We start from the raw sequence: 18,302 nt of genomic DNA on the forward strand, positions 1-18,302 counted from the left end.
CCGTGATGTGGACCTAGAGAACTTCTAAAGGGAATTTGAGAGGAACGGATGTGATAATAAAGAGGTAATTACTGAAACAGATGTCTGAGGGAAAGGTTCAACTCATCATCACTAGACTTCTCTCAATGAATCTCAAGATTGTTCTAAGTTACATATTCCAGTCCGGCCTCAAGCTCCTGGACTCAAGAGACTTATTAAGGGTAGAGAAAACTATTCCTGGTCCCCAAAACGAACACCCCAGTGAAAATACGCTCTGTCCTGCAATGTGAAAGGGTTTTTCTTAGAGGTGGACGAGGCACAACCGGTCCCTGGAGGTCTTACCTTGGCCGAGCCTGGCGCCCGTTATCGCCTCCTTGGCGCTGCCAAAGCCCAGCTCCCGGCACACCACGCTGGCCGACACCAGGTTCCAGTTGTCGTCGCAAACCGTCCCCCACTCCCCGTTTTTCAGCACTTCCACTCGTCCTTCGCCCGTGTTGGCTCCTCCTTTCAGCCTCACCAGGGGTTGCTGGAAGACACAGAAAGGGTGTTACCACCGCCACCCTCATCTTACAGGTCTTATTTACAGCGTATTACAGGGAAGTTGTGGAGCAAAAAGTAATATTACCCCGAGGCATCTTAACCACCATGTAACGCAAAATGCTAACGGGAGATCTTTATCTGCTAAGGCTTATGGGATGTGTAGAAAGATGTTTCTCACGGGCAGAAAAAGAGTCGTCTTTGTTCTCTGCAGTTTTAGTGCTTGGATTTAGTAGCTTTTCTTCACACAAGCATAAGAACCCTGCTGGATATTCACCAACCCAGCTCCCATCCCATATCTCTTGGGATATCGCAGGGGGTTTGGGAGCCACACTGAGCCAGCTAGCACAGAATCATTTTGGTTGGAAAAGACCATCTACTTGTTGCCAGATGGATTCATTTGCAGATCTCCAGATCAGGGTCCTGAGTTAACCGAGGAGACCAATGTGGAATTCAAGTCACCTAAAACCCATGTGATTTGTGCAGAGACCCAAAAAAACAACCCCTTTGCTTTTAAAACTGGAAGCATATCCAGTTTTCCAGGCTGGGGTCACAAAAAGGACATCCAAAGCCTACACAAAGGCTTAAGGAATTACTTGGCAGCGTGTGTGGCTCAGAAGATTAGTCATGATTTACAAGATCTTTCACCTTCGAGGCCTAGATCCTGCAAGCTCTCGTGCAGAGAAGAGCCTGGATTCCAGGCAAGCAAACCAGGGCAACAGCCCATTCCTCCTAAAGTCACAGAGCTACAGCCCAAGATCCACAGCACCTAAACGCACCCACCAAAAAACCCATCTGACCCAGCATTAAGAGCCTCCGGGTTCCAAATTCACCCCTGCATTCTAAGGCTGTACATAGTTACAGCTGGAAAACTTCTAGCATCACCCTAAAACATGTTTGCTGCAAGTTCAGCTGTTCTGTCGCATTCAGTAGCCCCATTGACACTGAGAACAACTTGACTCCAGGGTTGTTTTATAACAGCTTTTTGCATATCTTAAGAGTTTTTACGCTACACTCAGCCCTCTCCTCACTAGACTAAACAAATAGAGCTTATTCAGCCTTTTCTCTAGGCCGTGTTTTCCTGTTTTCTCAGGGCATTTCTTTGCAGGAAACGCAGGGGTAGCAGAAACACCAGCTTATTTCCCTCGTACCTCAACAGGAGAAATGACCCAGCAGCATTTAAGCGACTGTGAAACAGCAAAGCCCGGCAGCAACTGGGCACAAATTCAACTGGCTTGAACGGAACAGCTCGAAGAGAAACGTGACAAACGTATTTTCTTACTACTCGCTCACAGCTTCGCCAGCTGCAGCGGCGAGCCGGTCTCGACCATTATGGGCCTATAGACAAACACGGCACCGTGAATTTGTGGGGATAGAAACTCAGCAAGAAAGACAAGGGGACATTGGCACAACTGTCTGGTTTGCGGCTACATGCGGACATATGTTTAGATCTGATAACTCGTGGTGAATAGTTACACTCCTTGGCTTTTCCTGCTCGAGAGGTTGTGTTTAATCGCTGCTCACCTCTTGCCTGAAGGCTTTTCGGAAGCCGCTGTGGCTGCTGGGGGCGAAGGCGCGTCCGGGGACGCAGCTGACGACAGCGGGCATCCCGTCCTCGCATGTCACGTTCTTCCCCGTGTCCACGTTGAGGTGGTTGCCCAGTTTGCAGCTGGAGATGTGAGCTTCGTTCCCACTGCAGTCCATTGAGTACGGCCAGTAATGCTGCTTCCTTCTGCTGGCAAACATCCTTGAAGGAATAAGAGAGAACAGGGAAAGTTAGGAATCCATAAAAGCTGCACTGATGTGGCTCCGTTTGGGAAAAAAATGCCTTGAAATGAAATGAGGGTTGAATGACGTTATTTGCTCATACACACAATGAGTCTCTGTTACGGTGTCACACTTGGGAGTTAATAAGTCATCTCCTTAAGCTAAAAATCAGAGCGTGGATCAACAGTGCAGCTAGAGCAACAAATATGCACATAATAGAGATCTACGTTATGTAGGGGTCAGAGGTGAGTTAATTAAAATCGCAGTGTACAAACAGGGCCTGTGCAAATAAAGGTGGGTGAGTTTGGACTGCAGAGCCCCCCAAAAGCTCTGTCCTGTACTCGAGCTCTGCTCTTTGCCGGCCATCACCGATCAGCTGGGAGAAGACGATGGCAGATTGGGAAGAAAACCCACGGCTCTTCGGCATCTCTCAAAGCTGCGGTGTTAACAACCGTGAGCCTGAAAGCAATTTCCGAGAGCCAGAGCAATTCCCTTGATGACAAGTTCACAGCAGAGGAGATTGGCAGCAATTGCTGCTTCTGCTTCCCAAAACGTAGCACTTGCCTGGAGTCGCTCCAGGGACTCCTGAGGGGGAAAGGGCATGTGTGATAAACCAGAAAATAAAGCAATCCAGCTTCATCCTAACTGCGTTGTCGGATGAGTCTATCGGACCTAAAATAGTCAATGAAATATGGGTCATATCATTACCAAAAGGGAAATGCTAGAAGTTAAAAAGGCGGCGCAGAGGAGGCAACGCCCTGCGTGATCTTTGACGTGGCTTTGCGAGATCCCTGCTCTGTTCCAGGAGCAGCTGCCACGCAGCCCGGCTGATCCAAGGATTAGCCGCGATAAATGGCACAGCGAGGTGCGTGGAACTTGCCTGGAAAAAAAGGAGCACCAAATAGTGATTAACTGAAGCACGGCCCCGCAGGACAGGGAGCCTGGGCAGCATCTGGGGAAGGGACAAAGAGCTTTCCAAAGGTTTGGAAATAAAGTGGACAGGGCAAGTTTTTCCCACTGATGCTATTTGGGGGTCCTGTGTGGGCTAATTTGGACAGTCTCAGCTGCTCAATGGGACCATCTTCTCCCCTCTGCTTGCTAAGCTTTGCTGACAAGCTCATATGGCCACTGATTTATCCTTTCTGGAACCAAATTTCTCCGGGTTGGGGTTATGGCCAAATACAGCTGGTGTGGAGATAGAGATGCAACTGCATCGTGTGCTGGGAGCAAAGCTGAGCTGAAGGATGGAGGATGGAGCAGGGCTGAGATCCACTCCATAGAGCAGCGACCAAAAACCTGCCTGTCTTGGGGGTAAAACACCGGCTGTCAAACTCCAAATCTGCCAAACCAGGTGTCAGGGACCCTGAATCAACAGAAAATTAATGAGAAATACAAAGTGGGGATAAAAATTTGAAAAAATAGAAAAGTAAAGCCAGGGAGGATGCAGGCAGAATGTGCAGAATGCTCCACGGACTCAAAGCAGACAAGAAACACAGCCCAGCTTAGAGAAGTAATTGCGGGGATGCCTTAGAATAGCAAACAATGACCTCAGCCTGGAAATTTCAGGAGGCATCAACATCTGGTTGGTATTAACAGCCCTTAGTAGGCTGGGGAGAAACAGCCAGAGAAAGCCCCACCTCATTTCCCCAGACCAAATATATGAAAGAAAAAAAGAAGGGAATACAGATGATCTCTATGGATAGAAACTCAGGGCATTCTCATTTACATTTTAATGCAGAAAGTTTAGCCAATTCCAGGTCAAATTGGAGCCCAAACCATTAAGGCATCGGGTCAATCTCTCTGCCTTAGGCATCTCCGGTCACAAACTTCTACTCTCCCCATCCACAAAATGCATTTAATTCTACTCTGCTTTCTCAATCAGAGCAGGAATCAAGAGGAGGAGTTAACAAACGGTGCTTATATAAAAATCACTTTGAAGAATTAACAAGAACATGGAAACAACATTGAGATTTGTTTTGTTTCCGAACATAAATCGCGCTGTCAACTGCAGAGTCTCGGTTACATTCAGGACTCAAACCCTGGCACCGGGACAGCAATGAACTAAGTTGTTTTCTTTCAAAAGCGAGATCCATCTGCAAATCATTTCACCTCCCACCATTGTGCAGGAGCTGGGGATCAGCTCGCAAAGCTGTGGTGTGTGGGGAGCAGGATGGGGGGCTGTGGGACGGGGACCCCCCCACCCAATTCCAACCCGTCTCCAGCTGCAGGAGAGGATCCGCTCTTGGGAGAAAATGCATTGACAAATTAGGGAGGGCAAGACCCGAGTTCTGCCAGCACAAAGGTGAATGCCCCAAGAACGACCGCAGCCTTTTAAACTACACTAGCCAAGCAAAACCATCTAGCTGACAAAGTTTTACAAGGCTTTTCCCTCCAATAAAGTGCCATCCCATCTTCTTCCAACCTGGGAAAATCAGTGTATTTTCCAACATGCCTTTTTGTGGGCGCAGGAGCCCGGTGAGATGTCGCTGCTTGATGAAAACAAGTAAAGGTGAGGGAGGTTTTAGGACACCATCTGTCCGGCCTGGTATTTGTATTTTCATAGCTCCAGTGAATGGGATTTTCAGCATTGCTGAATATTATGCTGAACAACCGTGCCTCAGCTTTTCCATCCCTACACGCACCATCGCAAGAGACAGGGCGATTACCAAGCACCCTTTGATTTAAGGCAGATGGCTCCAGCTGCTCAAGTTAATGCTTTTCTTGGAAACACCACAACTGAGAAGCAGGAAAAAACGACTTGGTCTTCCTCGAGGTAATTTATTGTGCCCTCCTGCTCTGACACAGGGGATGGGAATCTCAGAGCTGAGATTGAGGGAGATGTTCTGCACAAACACTCCTCGAATTGATGTCCAGGGCAAAACATGAGACCACCTGGTAGCAATTAGTAATTCACTGCTCGTCTTCCTGGGAAGCTCGAAAACAGGATTCCACTCAGGTTATTGTGTATTCTTTGTGCTGCTATGTGGGCTTTGTGCTATTCCAACCCAAGGACCTCTTCAGTCGATCATGATCTGGCTAATGAAAGAAATGAAACGTGGCCAGACGGTTCCAGAGGAGCTTTCAGAAATAGCGATGGCAGAGGCCAAAGGGAGCAGGCAGGAAAACCACAACTCCTGCACGGAGAATTCGGTTCTCCCCTTAACCACTCGATGCTTTCCCGCTCTATAGGTCACAGCGTAGGAAAGCAACGAGACAATTTCACTTAAGCTATATTGCATCTGCCTTAGGGTGTTGTTTCTAGGGAACGGTGTAGGAAGAAGCGAGTCTGTGATGGAGGCTGGTGACAAAACACAAGCTGAAGCAACAGAAGACCAGAGCTCCTGGCTTTCAACGAACAAGAATCACAGCCCGAACTGATCAGCTTTCAGCTCCGAAACACACAACACTCTCCCTACGGATTGCTATTTTCTTCCCTCATGTTAAAGCAATCTACAGTTATAGGAAGGAAAAGCAGCACTGAAATCATCCCACAAAAGCAGCATCTCAGATGTACAGGCAGAAGCAGCAGCTCGGTTTACTGACAGAGTACAATTAATTTGCTCAGTTCCATCCTCTGCACACAACACAGAACCCAAAGTTCCCACTGGTGAAGGAAATGACTGCGCTATAGCTGGAAACAACAAAAGATTTACCCACATCTGTCTACATCTCCTACCATAGGACCCATCAAACACAATTGATACCACACCAGGTCTTCGGCCCGAATGGTGAGGATCAAACGACTCCTGTCTGCTCAGGGAAATGCTTGACATTTCAAATATTTACACAGAAGGAAAACCTGATCTGAAGGAATGAAGCACTTGGAGGTTTTTCCACCTCAAGGTCTCCAGTGTCATTTGACAATTTACATTTTCGAACAAGGCTCCGAGTGTTCAAAGAAACTTGCATCTCACGCAAAGCTCTGCTCTTACTTGTAGACATTGGTGTTGTATTTCCTCTCGCTCGGAAACCCAAACATGCCACAGACGACGCGGGAGTTTTTCATGGTCCAGTGCTTGTCACAGATTTGCTTCCAGGTCCCCTCGTCCTTCACCTCCACGTATCCCTCGGTGACGGGCACCCGCTTGCGGTAGGTGGCGAGGATGGGCCGGATCCTTATGTCCTCCACCTGGATGTTCATGTTCTGCAAGCACAAAGAAACACGGATTATAGCGGTTTGCAAGGAAACTGGTCGTGTAGCTTCGAAACGGGGAGCTAATTCCAGTTCTGTTCAGGGTTAGTGGAGGCAGAAAGGATGAGCTGCTTAGGAAAAGACACAACGGGAAAGGAAAAGCCCTTTCCACCTTGTGCAAACCCATCTTGCGAAAGAGGATGCTTTTCCTCGTTAAAAACAAGCATTATTTTACAAATTGCTACAGAACAAATCTCTGTTACATTTAATTCACTGAAGTGCTTGTTCCTGAAGCGCAGTGACCTTAGTCTTAGCTACTATAGAAGTGAACCAAGCTTTGCTAGGGCCAGCTTAACGCTGCTAGCCGGCAGAGGAGGACTTTGGGGCTCTCATCAAGCCTTTCCCCACTGTGTAAACTGGGATCCCAATGTGCTGACACTGGTGTTTCACCCCAAGCCAGGTTCCTCCTCCGCTGCAGCATTACTGGGATGGCAGATGAGTCAGGAAGGTGGAATGGAATGGATTTCACATTTGGAGCCTACGTGAGGACGCTGCACAAACAAACCCTTCGCAAAGACCCAAGCCCAGAGCAAAAAGGCTGACTGGAAAATATCCGCCGCGGCAGGCAATTACAAAAGAGCTACTGAAAATTGTTATAACTTGCTTCCAAGAGAGCTTTTCTTGTCAAAAAAAAAAATAGAGTATAAAACCACGTGGTTCTGCTCACAGTTACATCAGGACTGAGGAATCCTCCCCTCCTCTCGCTCAAATTCAATCGCTCGGAAAAGAAAAATGCCCAGAGCTTTAAAGAGACACGAGCCTCTGTGTAGCAAGGCACTTAAGGCATTTTCTTCCCCCTTTTCTTCCCCTCAACCCCTTTTTTACCGTCTGCATTTTCCACCCAGTTTTACAGATCACTGATTCCTCCTTCCACCGTGGATGCTGGAGCATCCATGAGATGCCCCCAGTAACCCTGGCAAACAGGACCCTGTGATGTACCCAGTAAGGACAGTGCCACCCACACATAGTTCTTAGTCTGGGCTTTGCTTTTGAAAGCTCCTGTAGCCCTCAAAAAGAAAAATACAATGATATCCAAATTTGTTACATCTGACGCATCTTAAGGTGCTCAAAGGGTCTGATTGCAAGAGCAAACTTGTGCACCCTTTTGCAGCCTGGGAGGTCCATCTGCAAAAGAAATGTGGCAGATTCTCTTGAAATATTGCATGGTGTATGACTACGTGCTGTCAGAAGAGCAGCAGAGCCTCTGTGCATCAAAGGTGTCCCCAGGCTGGTTTCCAACACTTCCAACTCCCTTTTCCCCTGGTGTAGTTTAGGAAACGTTTCCAGCTCTTCCCTTGATGAAGAAAATGTGTCTACCTGGAGCCACAGTGCTGCCTGAGAGGGCACCTTGTTTCTCTGCTCTATCTTGCCTTAGTTTCTTCACCAGGAAACAAGAGGTAATCAAAGCCTTAAATCCATTCGGAAATAGTTTTGACTGCTCAAAGTCTAAAAGCGTTTGTAATAAAAGGATTAACCCAAAGGACACAGAGCCAAAGCTTAAAATCGCACTGGAAAAGCACATGAAAAGATAGTAACCAAGGAGGAAATCTGCATTGAGAGCTGAGAAAGGGGGCGAGACAGCCAAAGTGAGTTTCTCCATCTGCGACGGCAGGATATTTCCACCCTACATAAAGCACCAAGTGTGTCTGCAACACGTAGTTACGTCAGTATCGGCTCTACTACCTATTTAAGTAGCTGAAACGGAACATTTTCCCTGACTATACCTGACATGAGCAACGTGCTAAAACCCACACGTGTCTTTTGCTGGACAGACGCTTCTGTTTTCCTTGAATTTAGAAAAATCCAAGGCTACAGCCGGTCCTCAGCAGGAATAAACTGTGATTTCACACTGAGAAACCGCGTTGAACCCCCGTGTTTTGTGCTAAGCCCCGTTCAAATCACACCAAGTGCCGTTCCAGATGTTAAACATCTGCCTGATGCTTCCACCGCTGAGCAGCACAGTCGTTATTCTCACGTTGCACCTATTAGTCATCGTTAATCCATCACTATCCTCACTCCTGCATCATTAGAGGTCTCAGCGATGGACAGGGATGAGAAATCTGCAAAGCCTCCAGGATAAACAGGGCACTCAAAGGGTGGGAGAAAATGAGGATTCTCAGCTGCCTTTTGCAGATTGAGAAATAAGGTGCAGAGAGAAATGAAGACAACCAGCCCACCTCCAATAGCTGCCAATGAGAATGCTGAAGAAACCCACAGCAATTCATCCCTGCAGCTTCCAAGCATCCGTACCCCATAGATTTTCCAAGCCAGGGGGTATATTTTAATGTTCAAAAACATTTGAGAATCCCTTGCTGGGATTTATGATATCAGAGCAACAAGAAACCAGAAACCGAGTCAGAAAAGGAAAGAGAGAGAAGTCACAAAGTTGCAAGAATATAAAAGCTCTTGGGGAAAAACGGGGAGCCGTGACCCCGGCCGGGTTTTGAGATCCCTGCGTTTCCTACTGCCAGGCTGTGTGTTTGGGCAGCTCTTTCCCACTAACTGGTTGGACAGGGTTGTCCTGGATGGTCATTTTACAGACGTGAAAAATAAGGTGCAAACTTGAACGGCTGGATCTTGGGCTTGCAAAGAGCCCGTCGGAGCCAGCGCGAGGCCTCGGGTACCACTGGCTCCCATCAAAGGTCCCATCACACGTCCCTCTTCCCCCAGAGATGCTGACACACACACTAAAAGACCTGGGACTCTGTTCTAGCGAATCCAACCCCTTTGTCATGTTTTTTTTTTGCCAAGGGAAAATAAAGTGAGCAACCTAGAATGAAATAAGCCATCATTTCATACCCCCTAGGGTGTTTTTATCTCCTGATAGCTATAGCAGACCGGCACGCAATGACATTTTCATGATCTGTCTGAAAGCAAAATCAGTCCACATCCATTCCCCTTTTGGCTCACAGAGAGTAGGTTTAGGGCAAAGAATTATTGATACAGCAACTCAAGGGTTTGCCGTGAGTCTGAGCAAACGGCTGAGAAGAATCCCAAGTGCTGTAGATACCAGCTTTATGTAGAAAGACTAAAGAACAAAGGATAGAAATATGTATACTGTAGGTTTCTCAAGGAGAAAGGGCTGCTAAGAGCTTTCTCTTGATAACTCGTTGCAGATTTGAATGTTTTCCTTTCATTACGGAGTTTTTGTTACACCGGGAGTATTCAATAATGCAAATACAGGCAGATTTATACTTTATCCTCCAACACCAATGTGTAGAGCGGCTGGGCTAATGGTAAAAACAGGCTCCGCATAAAAATCAGAAGCAAACAATACTTAATGGCTAGAGCAGACCTCTTTAAATCACTCCATCCCTGCTTTATGTACACGTGGAGACAAATGCCTACAAGAAGCTGTCGTATCAGCGAGGAAACCTCATCTCCGAAAGTATGACTTATTTTCACATCGTAGCCATACACAGAAGCTCCAAGGCGGACCTGGTAAATCAATCCTTTAAAGGAGACCTGAGGATCGCAAAGCAGGTATCAGCCGTGAAGTCAAGCCTTCAAAGAGCGATGCTGCCTCTAGGAAATAACACTGGGTTGGCTGCACCCCACATTACGGGAAGGCAAATAGAAGCCCAAGCCCCAAAGCCAAAGGGACACAGTTTGCTCAGTCTAAGGATGAGCAACACAAAGCAGGGAGAGAGAAAACCACACGCAGCTTCCCAGCACAAGGGGAAAACGCTGCTGAGGGTTTTTCTACCCATAAAGCAAGAAGAGGGAGCGAACCCAGAGAAAGTCAACCGTCCTGGCTCGCACACCACAGCCCTTCCCTGCCAGCCTTGCGCAACTCCCGCTATCCAGGCCAACAGCTGTGCAGATGTGCGCGCCAGCCCCTTTTCCTCTTGCCTTTCCTCCCCCTAAACTCTAAATCTTAGAATCCAGCTACCAGCATAATCAAGACCTGGATCTCCAACCTCTCCTTCACTTATGAAATGATCCCACCCACGCACTCGAGGCTGAATCAGCTCTCGCCGTTGCTTTCTGCTCTCTAGAATGCTGGAGGAACGTTCTGAGGATGCATTGCGTGGCTCGCATTGCTGACCCCGGGCATGGAGTCTGCGGGTCTGCTCCATCGCTACCGGCCTCACCCCTCAAACCACAGCCTTATTTTCACCAAACTCACCCATTCTGGCACAAGCAACAAGAAATCCTAAGGCGTTTTTCTCCTGCTTGAGTTAAGCCTCCTCAGCCTTGAAAGGTGTGAAGAAACAGTAAGCAAAATAAATCTGGAGGGCAGGAGGGGGAAGTGTAATACGTCTATTCCTAGATTCAACCCTGGCTTCCGCATCAACCAGCTTTTCACTGGAGTCGCTTGATTGCATTTAATGGTATAAAAATCAGACCGTAGCTAAAATAACTCTGTGGTCTGAGGCTGAAGAGATGATGCTCAGTTCTGCCGCAGGTCTGTGTCATTGCAGCCACCTCCTCGCTGGCACCTCTTGCCTGTGCATCTTCACCTCTTCCGAAACGTGATGACAACGCTCTGCCCGTCTCACCCGCTCCGAATCACAAAACCTTTGTGGCAACGGCATCACATCTGTATTTGCTCAAGGCAAAGATGCGATTTTGGCTGGGACTTCCAACATTTCTACAAGGCAAATCAGTGTGAAAATAAGTGAAAAAAATTAAAGCGTCCAACTATTCTGGGTTGGGCCACATTCCCCTCCACCACGCTCCTTTCTTGGCCAAGAGCCACATCCAAGACCTGCATGGCTGCTCCTCTTCAACCTCGGACACAAGCGCCCACCGCAAGCCAAGGCTCTCAGTCACAAACCCAACGAATCTCGGCTTTGGAGAGCCGGGGCCGGCCTGGGGACAGCGAAGAGAAAGGGGCTTGTTTTTGAGCTTGCACAAAAGGATTCCTGGCTCGGAACGTTTTCACATGAGCCTCAGCTGCTTTTGTTTCCACTCTCTGAACCAAACGCTTCCCCACAGCTTCAGATCTGATTGCAAAAACCAACATAACTTGTATAACGGTTTCTTTCACCTTTTGCTGTTTCAATACCCTTTTCTCAGCAATGCCCTTTTCTTCTTGCAGCAGCCCTGAGGATGCCCAGTAATTAATACCAAGAGCAGATTCCATTCCTAGAAACACAACTGTGACTTCGCAGGGTGCAGCCGCTGGTCCTGAATCCCCGGCTGAACTTAAGCCACAGCAGCTGGGATTGCAGAGGGGCTCTTTGCAAAAGCATCTCAATATTCACATTAAACACACGGCCACGCTCTCAGCGATGAGATTAAGGAACCTGAGAGCTGCACGGGGCAGGCAGGGCTGCTCTGCTATGGTTGCGGGTGGCTCCCTTGCAGTCAGAGAAACGACTCAAATGCAGGCAGGAAAGTAACCGCAATGAAATTTTGCTTCTGTGTATTTTACTTTATCATTTTATTTACAAAACCCATCCCCATGAGTGATGCTGAGGCCGGCAGAGCGGGAGCAGAAGCGTTCGGTGCTGGCTCCTGCAGCTGCCTGGTCGCCAGGTGATGGTACAAACACGCAGCTTTGGCAAAGGTGCGTTTCTTACCACAAATCCTTGATTTAACAAACACAAGGAGCCCATGTGCTGTCTCCAGATTGTCCGTGTTTGTTTCTTTCCTGCTTTAAGATTGCCTATAATCCACTCAAACTGCTCCTTCCTTCCCTAGACCTGACCTATCCCACCACCCCTTGGATGCACCTATTCCCATCATTTTTCATTTACAAGAGAGCTCCAGAATTTCTTGGCTTCCCAAACACCAAGACATTAAGGCTGCAACCTGGACAAGAAATTATTTGATGTTTTGTCTTTTTTTCCCCCATTTAAGAACATAACACAAAATCTTTCCACAAAGACTTTGCTCATCCCAAAGGCATCTTCTCTATTGAAACCCTTAAGTCCCTTCCCCTGAAGATGACTTTGTAGAAAGCTCTCTCTCCACATACACAGGAATGGGTGGAATCTGTTTCCATTTAAACATCTGGAGCTGCGCCTCTGAGTCACTAACAAGGTCCCAGCTGTTAAATAAACAGGCTGAAATAGATGCTGCAGGACAAAGACGGGTCAGCGACGGGGGACGGGAATCCCTTGGGAACATCACGCTGCGTTGGACCGCAAGCACTTTTTGTTCTCGTTTGTGCAGGACAAAAGTGTAAAGGGATGAGAGTGCAATTCAGGGTGAGGGTCCAGGAGCAAATACAGCGCGGATTATAAACGACAAAAGCCGAGGCCTTTGCTAAGCCGTGAAATGCTTCAGCGGCAGCCTCGCGATTGCCAATGCAAAGCAGGGCAATGAAAAGCACCAGAGAAAAGAAAGGCTGGTGATGGAATGGAGGGTGAGAAGGCAGGAGCACTGAACCCTGGAGTTATCAGCCTTGGAGAAGATGCTGCACGTCGTGGTCCGAGAGTTTCACAATGAGCAAAAGCTTTTACATTCTCCATTTCCTTCTATTTTAAAGGCAATCTAGAGCAGACGCTGCAAGCTGGCCAAGTTTATTACCCGCACAAGATCATAGTCTGTTCTAAGGTTTAGCTAAATGGTTTCTTGATGCGTGCAACACGGAAACGGTCTCGCATCCAGCACCACAGCATCAGCTACTCAGGCCCTGGATACGATCGGTGCTGGGGACAAATGGGTTAATTTGTCCCCCGAGATGACAAGCACCAGCTCTCTGCCCATTGAACCCAACACCCCATGTGTCAGGAGCCACCACAAAGAAACACCAAGGCAGGCAGTTAGAAACCATCACACACTCCGAAATCACAGCACTAAAGAAACACAATGGCTCACCCCAAAACAGATTAATTAATATTTGTCTGAAGTTAGCACCAGAAGAGATGCCGAGATCTCTTCTAGACACAGAAAGCATCAGCTTTGGGGCTTATGCTTGGAGAAGTAAGCATTTACACCAAGGGGAAGGAGATTCACTGTTGTCATAACAAACAGGCAAATAAACCATTTATTGCCAAACACTGAGAACCAGACAGTCAAGACACGGAGCTCACGTCGCAATTTAGGTCACCAGCATCTGAAACTCCCCACAATAGAGCCCCCACTGATTTGTGTGGCAAACAGCTGGATAAGAGGAAGATTTCCCCATGTGCCAAGGCACAAAAAATGTCCTTGTCCCCCTCTCCTCCTTCCACTCAGAAGCAGCTCAGCGTACAGCAGCATTTTATATGGTCTCATGCATTGAGCACAGTTTAATTGGAAGCAAGACTTACCCACCGATTAAGAAACTCAGACAATACAGTTCAATCCACTTTTAACCTGGCATAACCGCAGCCTTTAAGCTACTGGGCTTTGAAGTGAGACTTTTAATGCTTCACATCCACCCAAGAGCAAAAAGGAAGCCAGAAATAGCAGCACAGCCTGGTGTGTTTAGCCAGACCTCGTCTGCCCACCGTCTGGCCAAAGCTGTGCTTTAGTCTCAGGTACCAGATCTATTTGTGAACTTGTAACGACTGCAGGAATTTGATATATTTAGAGTATCTCCTATTTGAAGCCTCCGTGTGTGCACACAGAGGAAGAGGGTGGACAACAAATATTTTGTTAAGGATGTTTTGGGGGGATGGGTTAAAAAAACCAAACACCTATCGTGCATTTATTTAAGAAATATATTAAGTGTTGGAGTTAGTTACTGTGGTCTTAAAATTGCTGGTCAGCCTGGTAAGGCAGTCGCAGGTGGGTCTGTGCTGCATTTGGACGGTACAAAGTGAAAAAGCAGGGATGGCGTTTGCTGCTCGTGGTTTTGTGAACACACATTGAATCATTTTCATTTCAGAGCTTCTGGCATCCCGCAAAGACTCAGGAAAACACTGCAGACTGTGCAGCATTCAAACAGCAGGCGCTGGCACCCTGGAAAGGGACATTAAAGGGGGTCCCCGTGCTGCCCACCCCACGGCTTCCGCACACTTGTGAGCCACACAACAAGAAAGAGGCATCGCTCCGCACCTTCTGCATTGATTTTATCCCGTTCTTTGTACATTTTGCCCCAGCGTGGCAACAGAGGGACGCACAGATTGTGCTTCCAGCCTTTTTCCTCCGCTTCACTGTGTTTCCAGGTGAGTCCTCAGCTCGCTGCCCCTGCCCCACCAGACAGCACAAGGTCCCATGTGCTCACAGATGTTCATCTAAAGGAGCACATTCCACTTGTTATATTTTACAAAGCTCAAACTATTCTATGTATATACTTATAGCACTTATTTCTCCCAAACTCCATCAGTTTCTGTGCTTTGAGCGCTTGAAACCAACATGATTAAACTTTTCCTTTGAGCTCCCATGACACCACTGACAATGTTCCTGCCACACTAATTCCTATAAGAGCGACCAGCACGAATAAGATGGGTATTGTGCTGTGCCACCATGGTTAGACCCGACTTGTCCATCAAGCCACTAATGTGAGTTAAAGTAAGGAAAACAGAAAGTTTAGCCCAGGCTGTGGCTAAAAAAGGAGGAATGCAAGCAAAAATCAAACTCCGAGTTAAACAATGGTGGTGTTTTAACAGCAGCTTTGGCCTCATCGGGCAGGATGAGCAGATGTTGTGTGGAGGATCCCAACGAGCAGGCTCAGCACCAACTGGAGTCCTGTGGGCAGCATTTACACTCAACTACAATTGCTGGGTTAAGCCCGGCTCAGCCACACACTTGCAGCACTGCCAAGCACAGCTACTGCTTTTATTTTAACCCTTTCAGCATTCAGCTTACTCTCACACGTCTGTGGGATGAGAGAGGATGTGATACCACAATATACATACCTGCTTTTTCCCTCCTAATGCTCCCAGAGGCAAACAGGTAATAACACGCAACAATCAAACCACAAGCCCTCACTCTCTCCATTCATAAGACTAAGTATTCAGTCTACATGCTTTAAAAAGGGGGAAAAGCCTCTCTGTAAAATGCAGTCGATGTAATTACGCTCACATCAGCGCCGAACAAACACTCTCTGAGCTTTGAAAAGGTGAGCAACCTTCCGTGGTGACGCGGCCACAGAGGTGAATGGGGATCAGGCTAATTCCGAGCGGCCAGCAGCCCGTGAAAGGGCTGCCCTGCTGCGCACATTCATCACCCTCCGAGAAACAACCCTTTGAACAAGTCCTGAGGCTAAAAAAGCCGCAGCGGCTGTGGAAAATAGCAAGCCAGAAATGATGGGAGTTTCTTTGATGGATTTCAGACCTGCCCAACCTCGGTCCTGGTAGAAGAATTAACCCTCCTCCTTTCTCTCTCCCGTCTTCTTATCACAGATCTTCCATCACTCACGCTGGACCAAAACGTTTTGCTATGGTAACTTGTCTTACAGAAGCAAGGGTGCCTTCCCAGCAGGGTAAGGAACAGCTCAGGGCCAGGAAGAGATGTGACGTGACTCTCAAAATACGAGCTGTGACGGGAAAAGATCGGCCTCACCACATCTACATCAGCCAAGCGGTTTATAGCGATGGAAAATCTCATTCTATACTACTTATCTGCAGCACTTCCAAACTGGGAAATGGAGGTATGTAGGTTGTCCAATAAAAATAAACTCTGCTTGAGGGTTATCCTGTTGCTTTAAAGAGAGTGTGAACTCTCTGCCTGTCAGATTTTAGGAAGCGAGGCCAGATTGGAGCAAACGGCAACTCGCAACAGCCCCTCCGAGCTGGAGCCCCGTCAAAATGAAGTCAGATATTATCTTTTCCCTCTTGGCTTTCCATGGTAAATCTTGGCAGCCCCAGAGAACTCAGCACTAAAGGGTCTTTAAGATGCTTTTAAATGATGAATTTATGATGATGTAGCTGTCCCTGGCAGTGGGGACACACAGAGCTCCCTGTCACAGGCAAGGGAAGCCCAAGGGTGATGGGGTAACCAGGATGCACAAGGTATGTATTTACCTGGAACGTTTGCAACAGGAAAGTGGAACAAAATCGCTGCTCCTACCCCAACACATGAACATGCACTGAGGTCAGCGCTCGCTCCTGCGAATCTCCTGGTCGTAAAAACATCGGTTTGCAAACAGTCAGATGCATTTGGGAAGCGTTGCAGTTATTACTAATTAGTGTGGGAACGCAACGCTGGAAGGCGCAATTGAATACATAAGCTCTGTGCGTTATCTTAAACCAGGCCTATCTGGAGTAAAGCCTGGCTGTAAAAGCAGCTTTAGGGCAAACTGAAGTCTCTTCCACTGGAAAGCTCACTCAGTGGGGATTTTGTACTGGTTGAGGTCCGTGCAATAGCTGAAGCCAGTGGGACTGGTGAAGCGACCCGACCACAGCATCACTGCTCAGTAGAAGATTCCAACCCCCGATCTCATTCCAAAGAGAAAAATATCACTAGGACAAGCTTTGTGCTACAGTCTAAAGGACCCAGCAGCTCACAAAACGATGATGTTTCCTCTGGTGAATGCGAGGTATGATGTGCAGAATTCCCAGGCGTGTTAGAGAGGGCAAAGATTTTCAGCTCGCGTTCACACAAGCCTTTTGACCTCCCTGTTTTGGAGTTTATGACCCTATGAGTAACCCTGCTCATCGTCTTTGACTCAAACTATGTCACGCCAGCTGCTAACGAGATAAAGCAAAGATTAAGAAGAGGAGGAAAGTTGAGAGAGGGGGAGAGAGTTTAAACATTTGACAGCTAGCTGTGACTGAAAACCTCTTCCACAATGGCATCTTAAAAATGCATAGCACATCACCTTCAGCCTTAATTCTGCTGCAATGAAACCAGCAGAAAAAGATCCCTTTGGTTGCCAGTGATCTTATAGGGATATAAGAAGAATCAGCTTGGTTTTGCAGAAAGCAACAGTTGTTCATAAAATCCAGGCAGTGATAGGGAGGGGAGAAGCATATGGACACATAGAGCATGCCGTCCAGAAAATGCAACGCTATGTTCTACCACCAAGACAAAGTCCCAGTCTGACAGCTCTCAACTTAGTGCAGGGACTTAAAAATAAAGCTATTCTTCTCTTCACTTTGTCCCCCCACCAGTGCTCCTCAGTGATTGCTGTGGGTGCCGTTACATGTCGCATCCGTGGACACTTTGATCCAACCAGGGCTCCCAAGAGCTGCCAGGACATGACTTGTCTCACACCGATGTCTCCTGGGGGATCCTGTTGATGAGTCAGGCTCCTGCTACATGAACTGCTTCAATCTCATGATTCATTTTACTTATGCAAAGCTTAAGCACCCCCACAGCATCGGCACAAGCCAGCCCTCAATTACCCAGTGTGTTCAACTCATTAGTCAAACTCCAGTGCTTAGCTAATGGAAAAGCAGAGCCCTCCAAAGCTTTTATGATTAATATCTGAAGCATCCCAGAGTGAAGTGACCTCCGTCTAGACTAAAGCATCTTTTATTCCAGGCTTCTGTTTGGAGGACTCACTGTGGCTTTGGGGAACAGGCATCTGCCAAAGCCATCAGGGATGTTCCATGATCTCGCCTCATTCCCTGAGCAACAACAGGGACGTTGACGGGTACAGCCTGGGATCCCTCCGGAAAAGTCTCTTTCTTCCCCCTCCTTAGCAAGGCCAAGGCGAGAATTTGGGCTCTCGGATCCTATATCTGCACGCTTGCAGAAGATGCTGAATGCTGCCCGCTCACCCATACAGTGTTTTTCCTAAAGCCTCAGCAGGGCAATAAAAGGTTTGACTGAGCGTATTATCTTCCCTTGTCAAATATCCTGCACAGCGTTAACCTCCAATGCAAAAATCTGGTAGAAGAAAACGCTGGGAGAATTTTTCTACATCAATCAACTGCTGGAATAATTTGGTTTTAGAGTGGTAAAGGAGGCTGTATCCACTGTTTCAGATCACGCACAAAGCCAAGATTGAGCCATGGAAACCACATTGTGGTATGTGATACATTCTGGATTCTCTGCTTAA

General features: G+C 47.6%; 1 protein-coding gene across 9 annotated transcripts in view; it reads right to left on the bottom strand.

Annotated features, from left to right (window-relative positions):
* LOXL2 (lysyl oxidase like 2) overlaps positions 1-18,302 on the bottom strand; it is a 49,843-nt gene that overhangs the window by 10,899 nt on the left and 20,642 nt on the right. For all 9 annotated transcript variants that reach the window (XM_080360072.1, XM_080360070.1, XM_080360071.1 and 6 more), the window contains 3 exons: positions 6,216-6,427; positions 2,041-2,263; positions 322-505 (listed from right to left, as the gene is read on the bottom strand). In XM_080360072.1, coding sequence (XP_080216198.1) covers positions 322-505; positions 2,041-2,263; positions 6,216-6,427 — 619 coding nt within the window. The remainder of the gene's footprint in view (positions 1-321; positions 506-2,040; positions 2,264-6,215; positions 6,428-18,302) is intronic.

This window comes from Nesoenas mayeri (assembly GCF_963082525.1).
Source record: "Nesoenas mayeri genome assembly, chromosome: 27".
Classification (NCBI taxonomy): Eukaryota; Metazoa; Chordata; class Aves; order Columbiformes; family Columbidae; genus Nesoenas; species Nesoenas mayeri.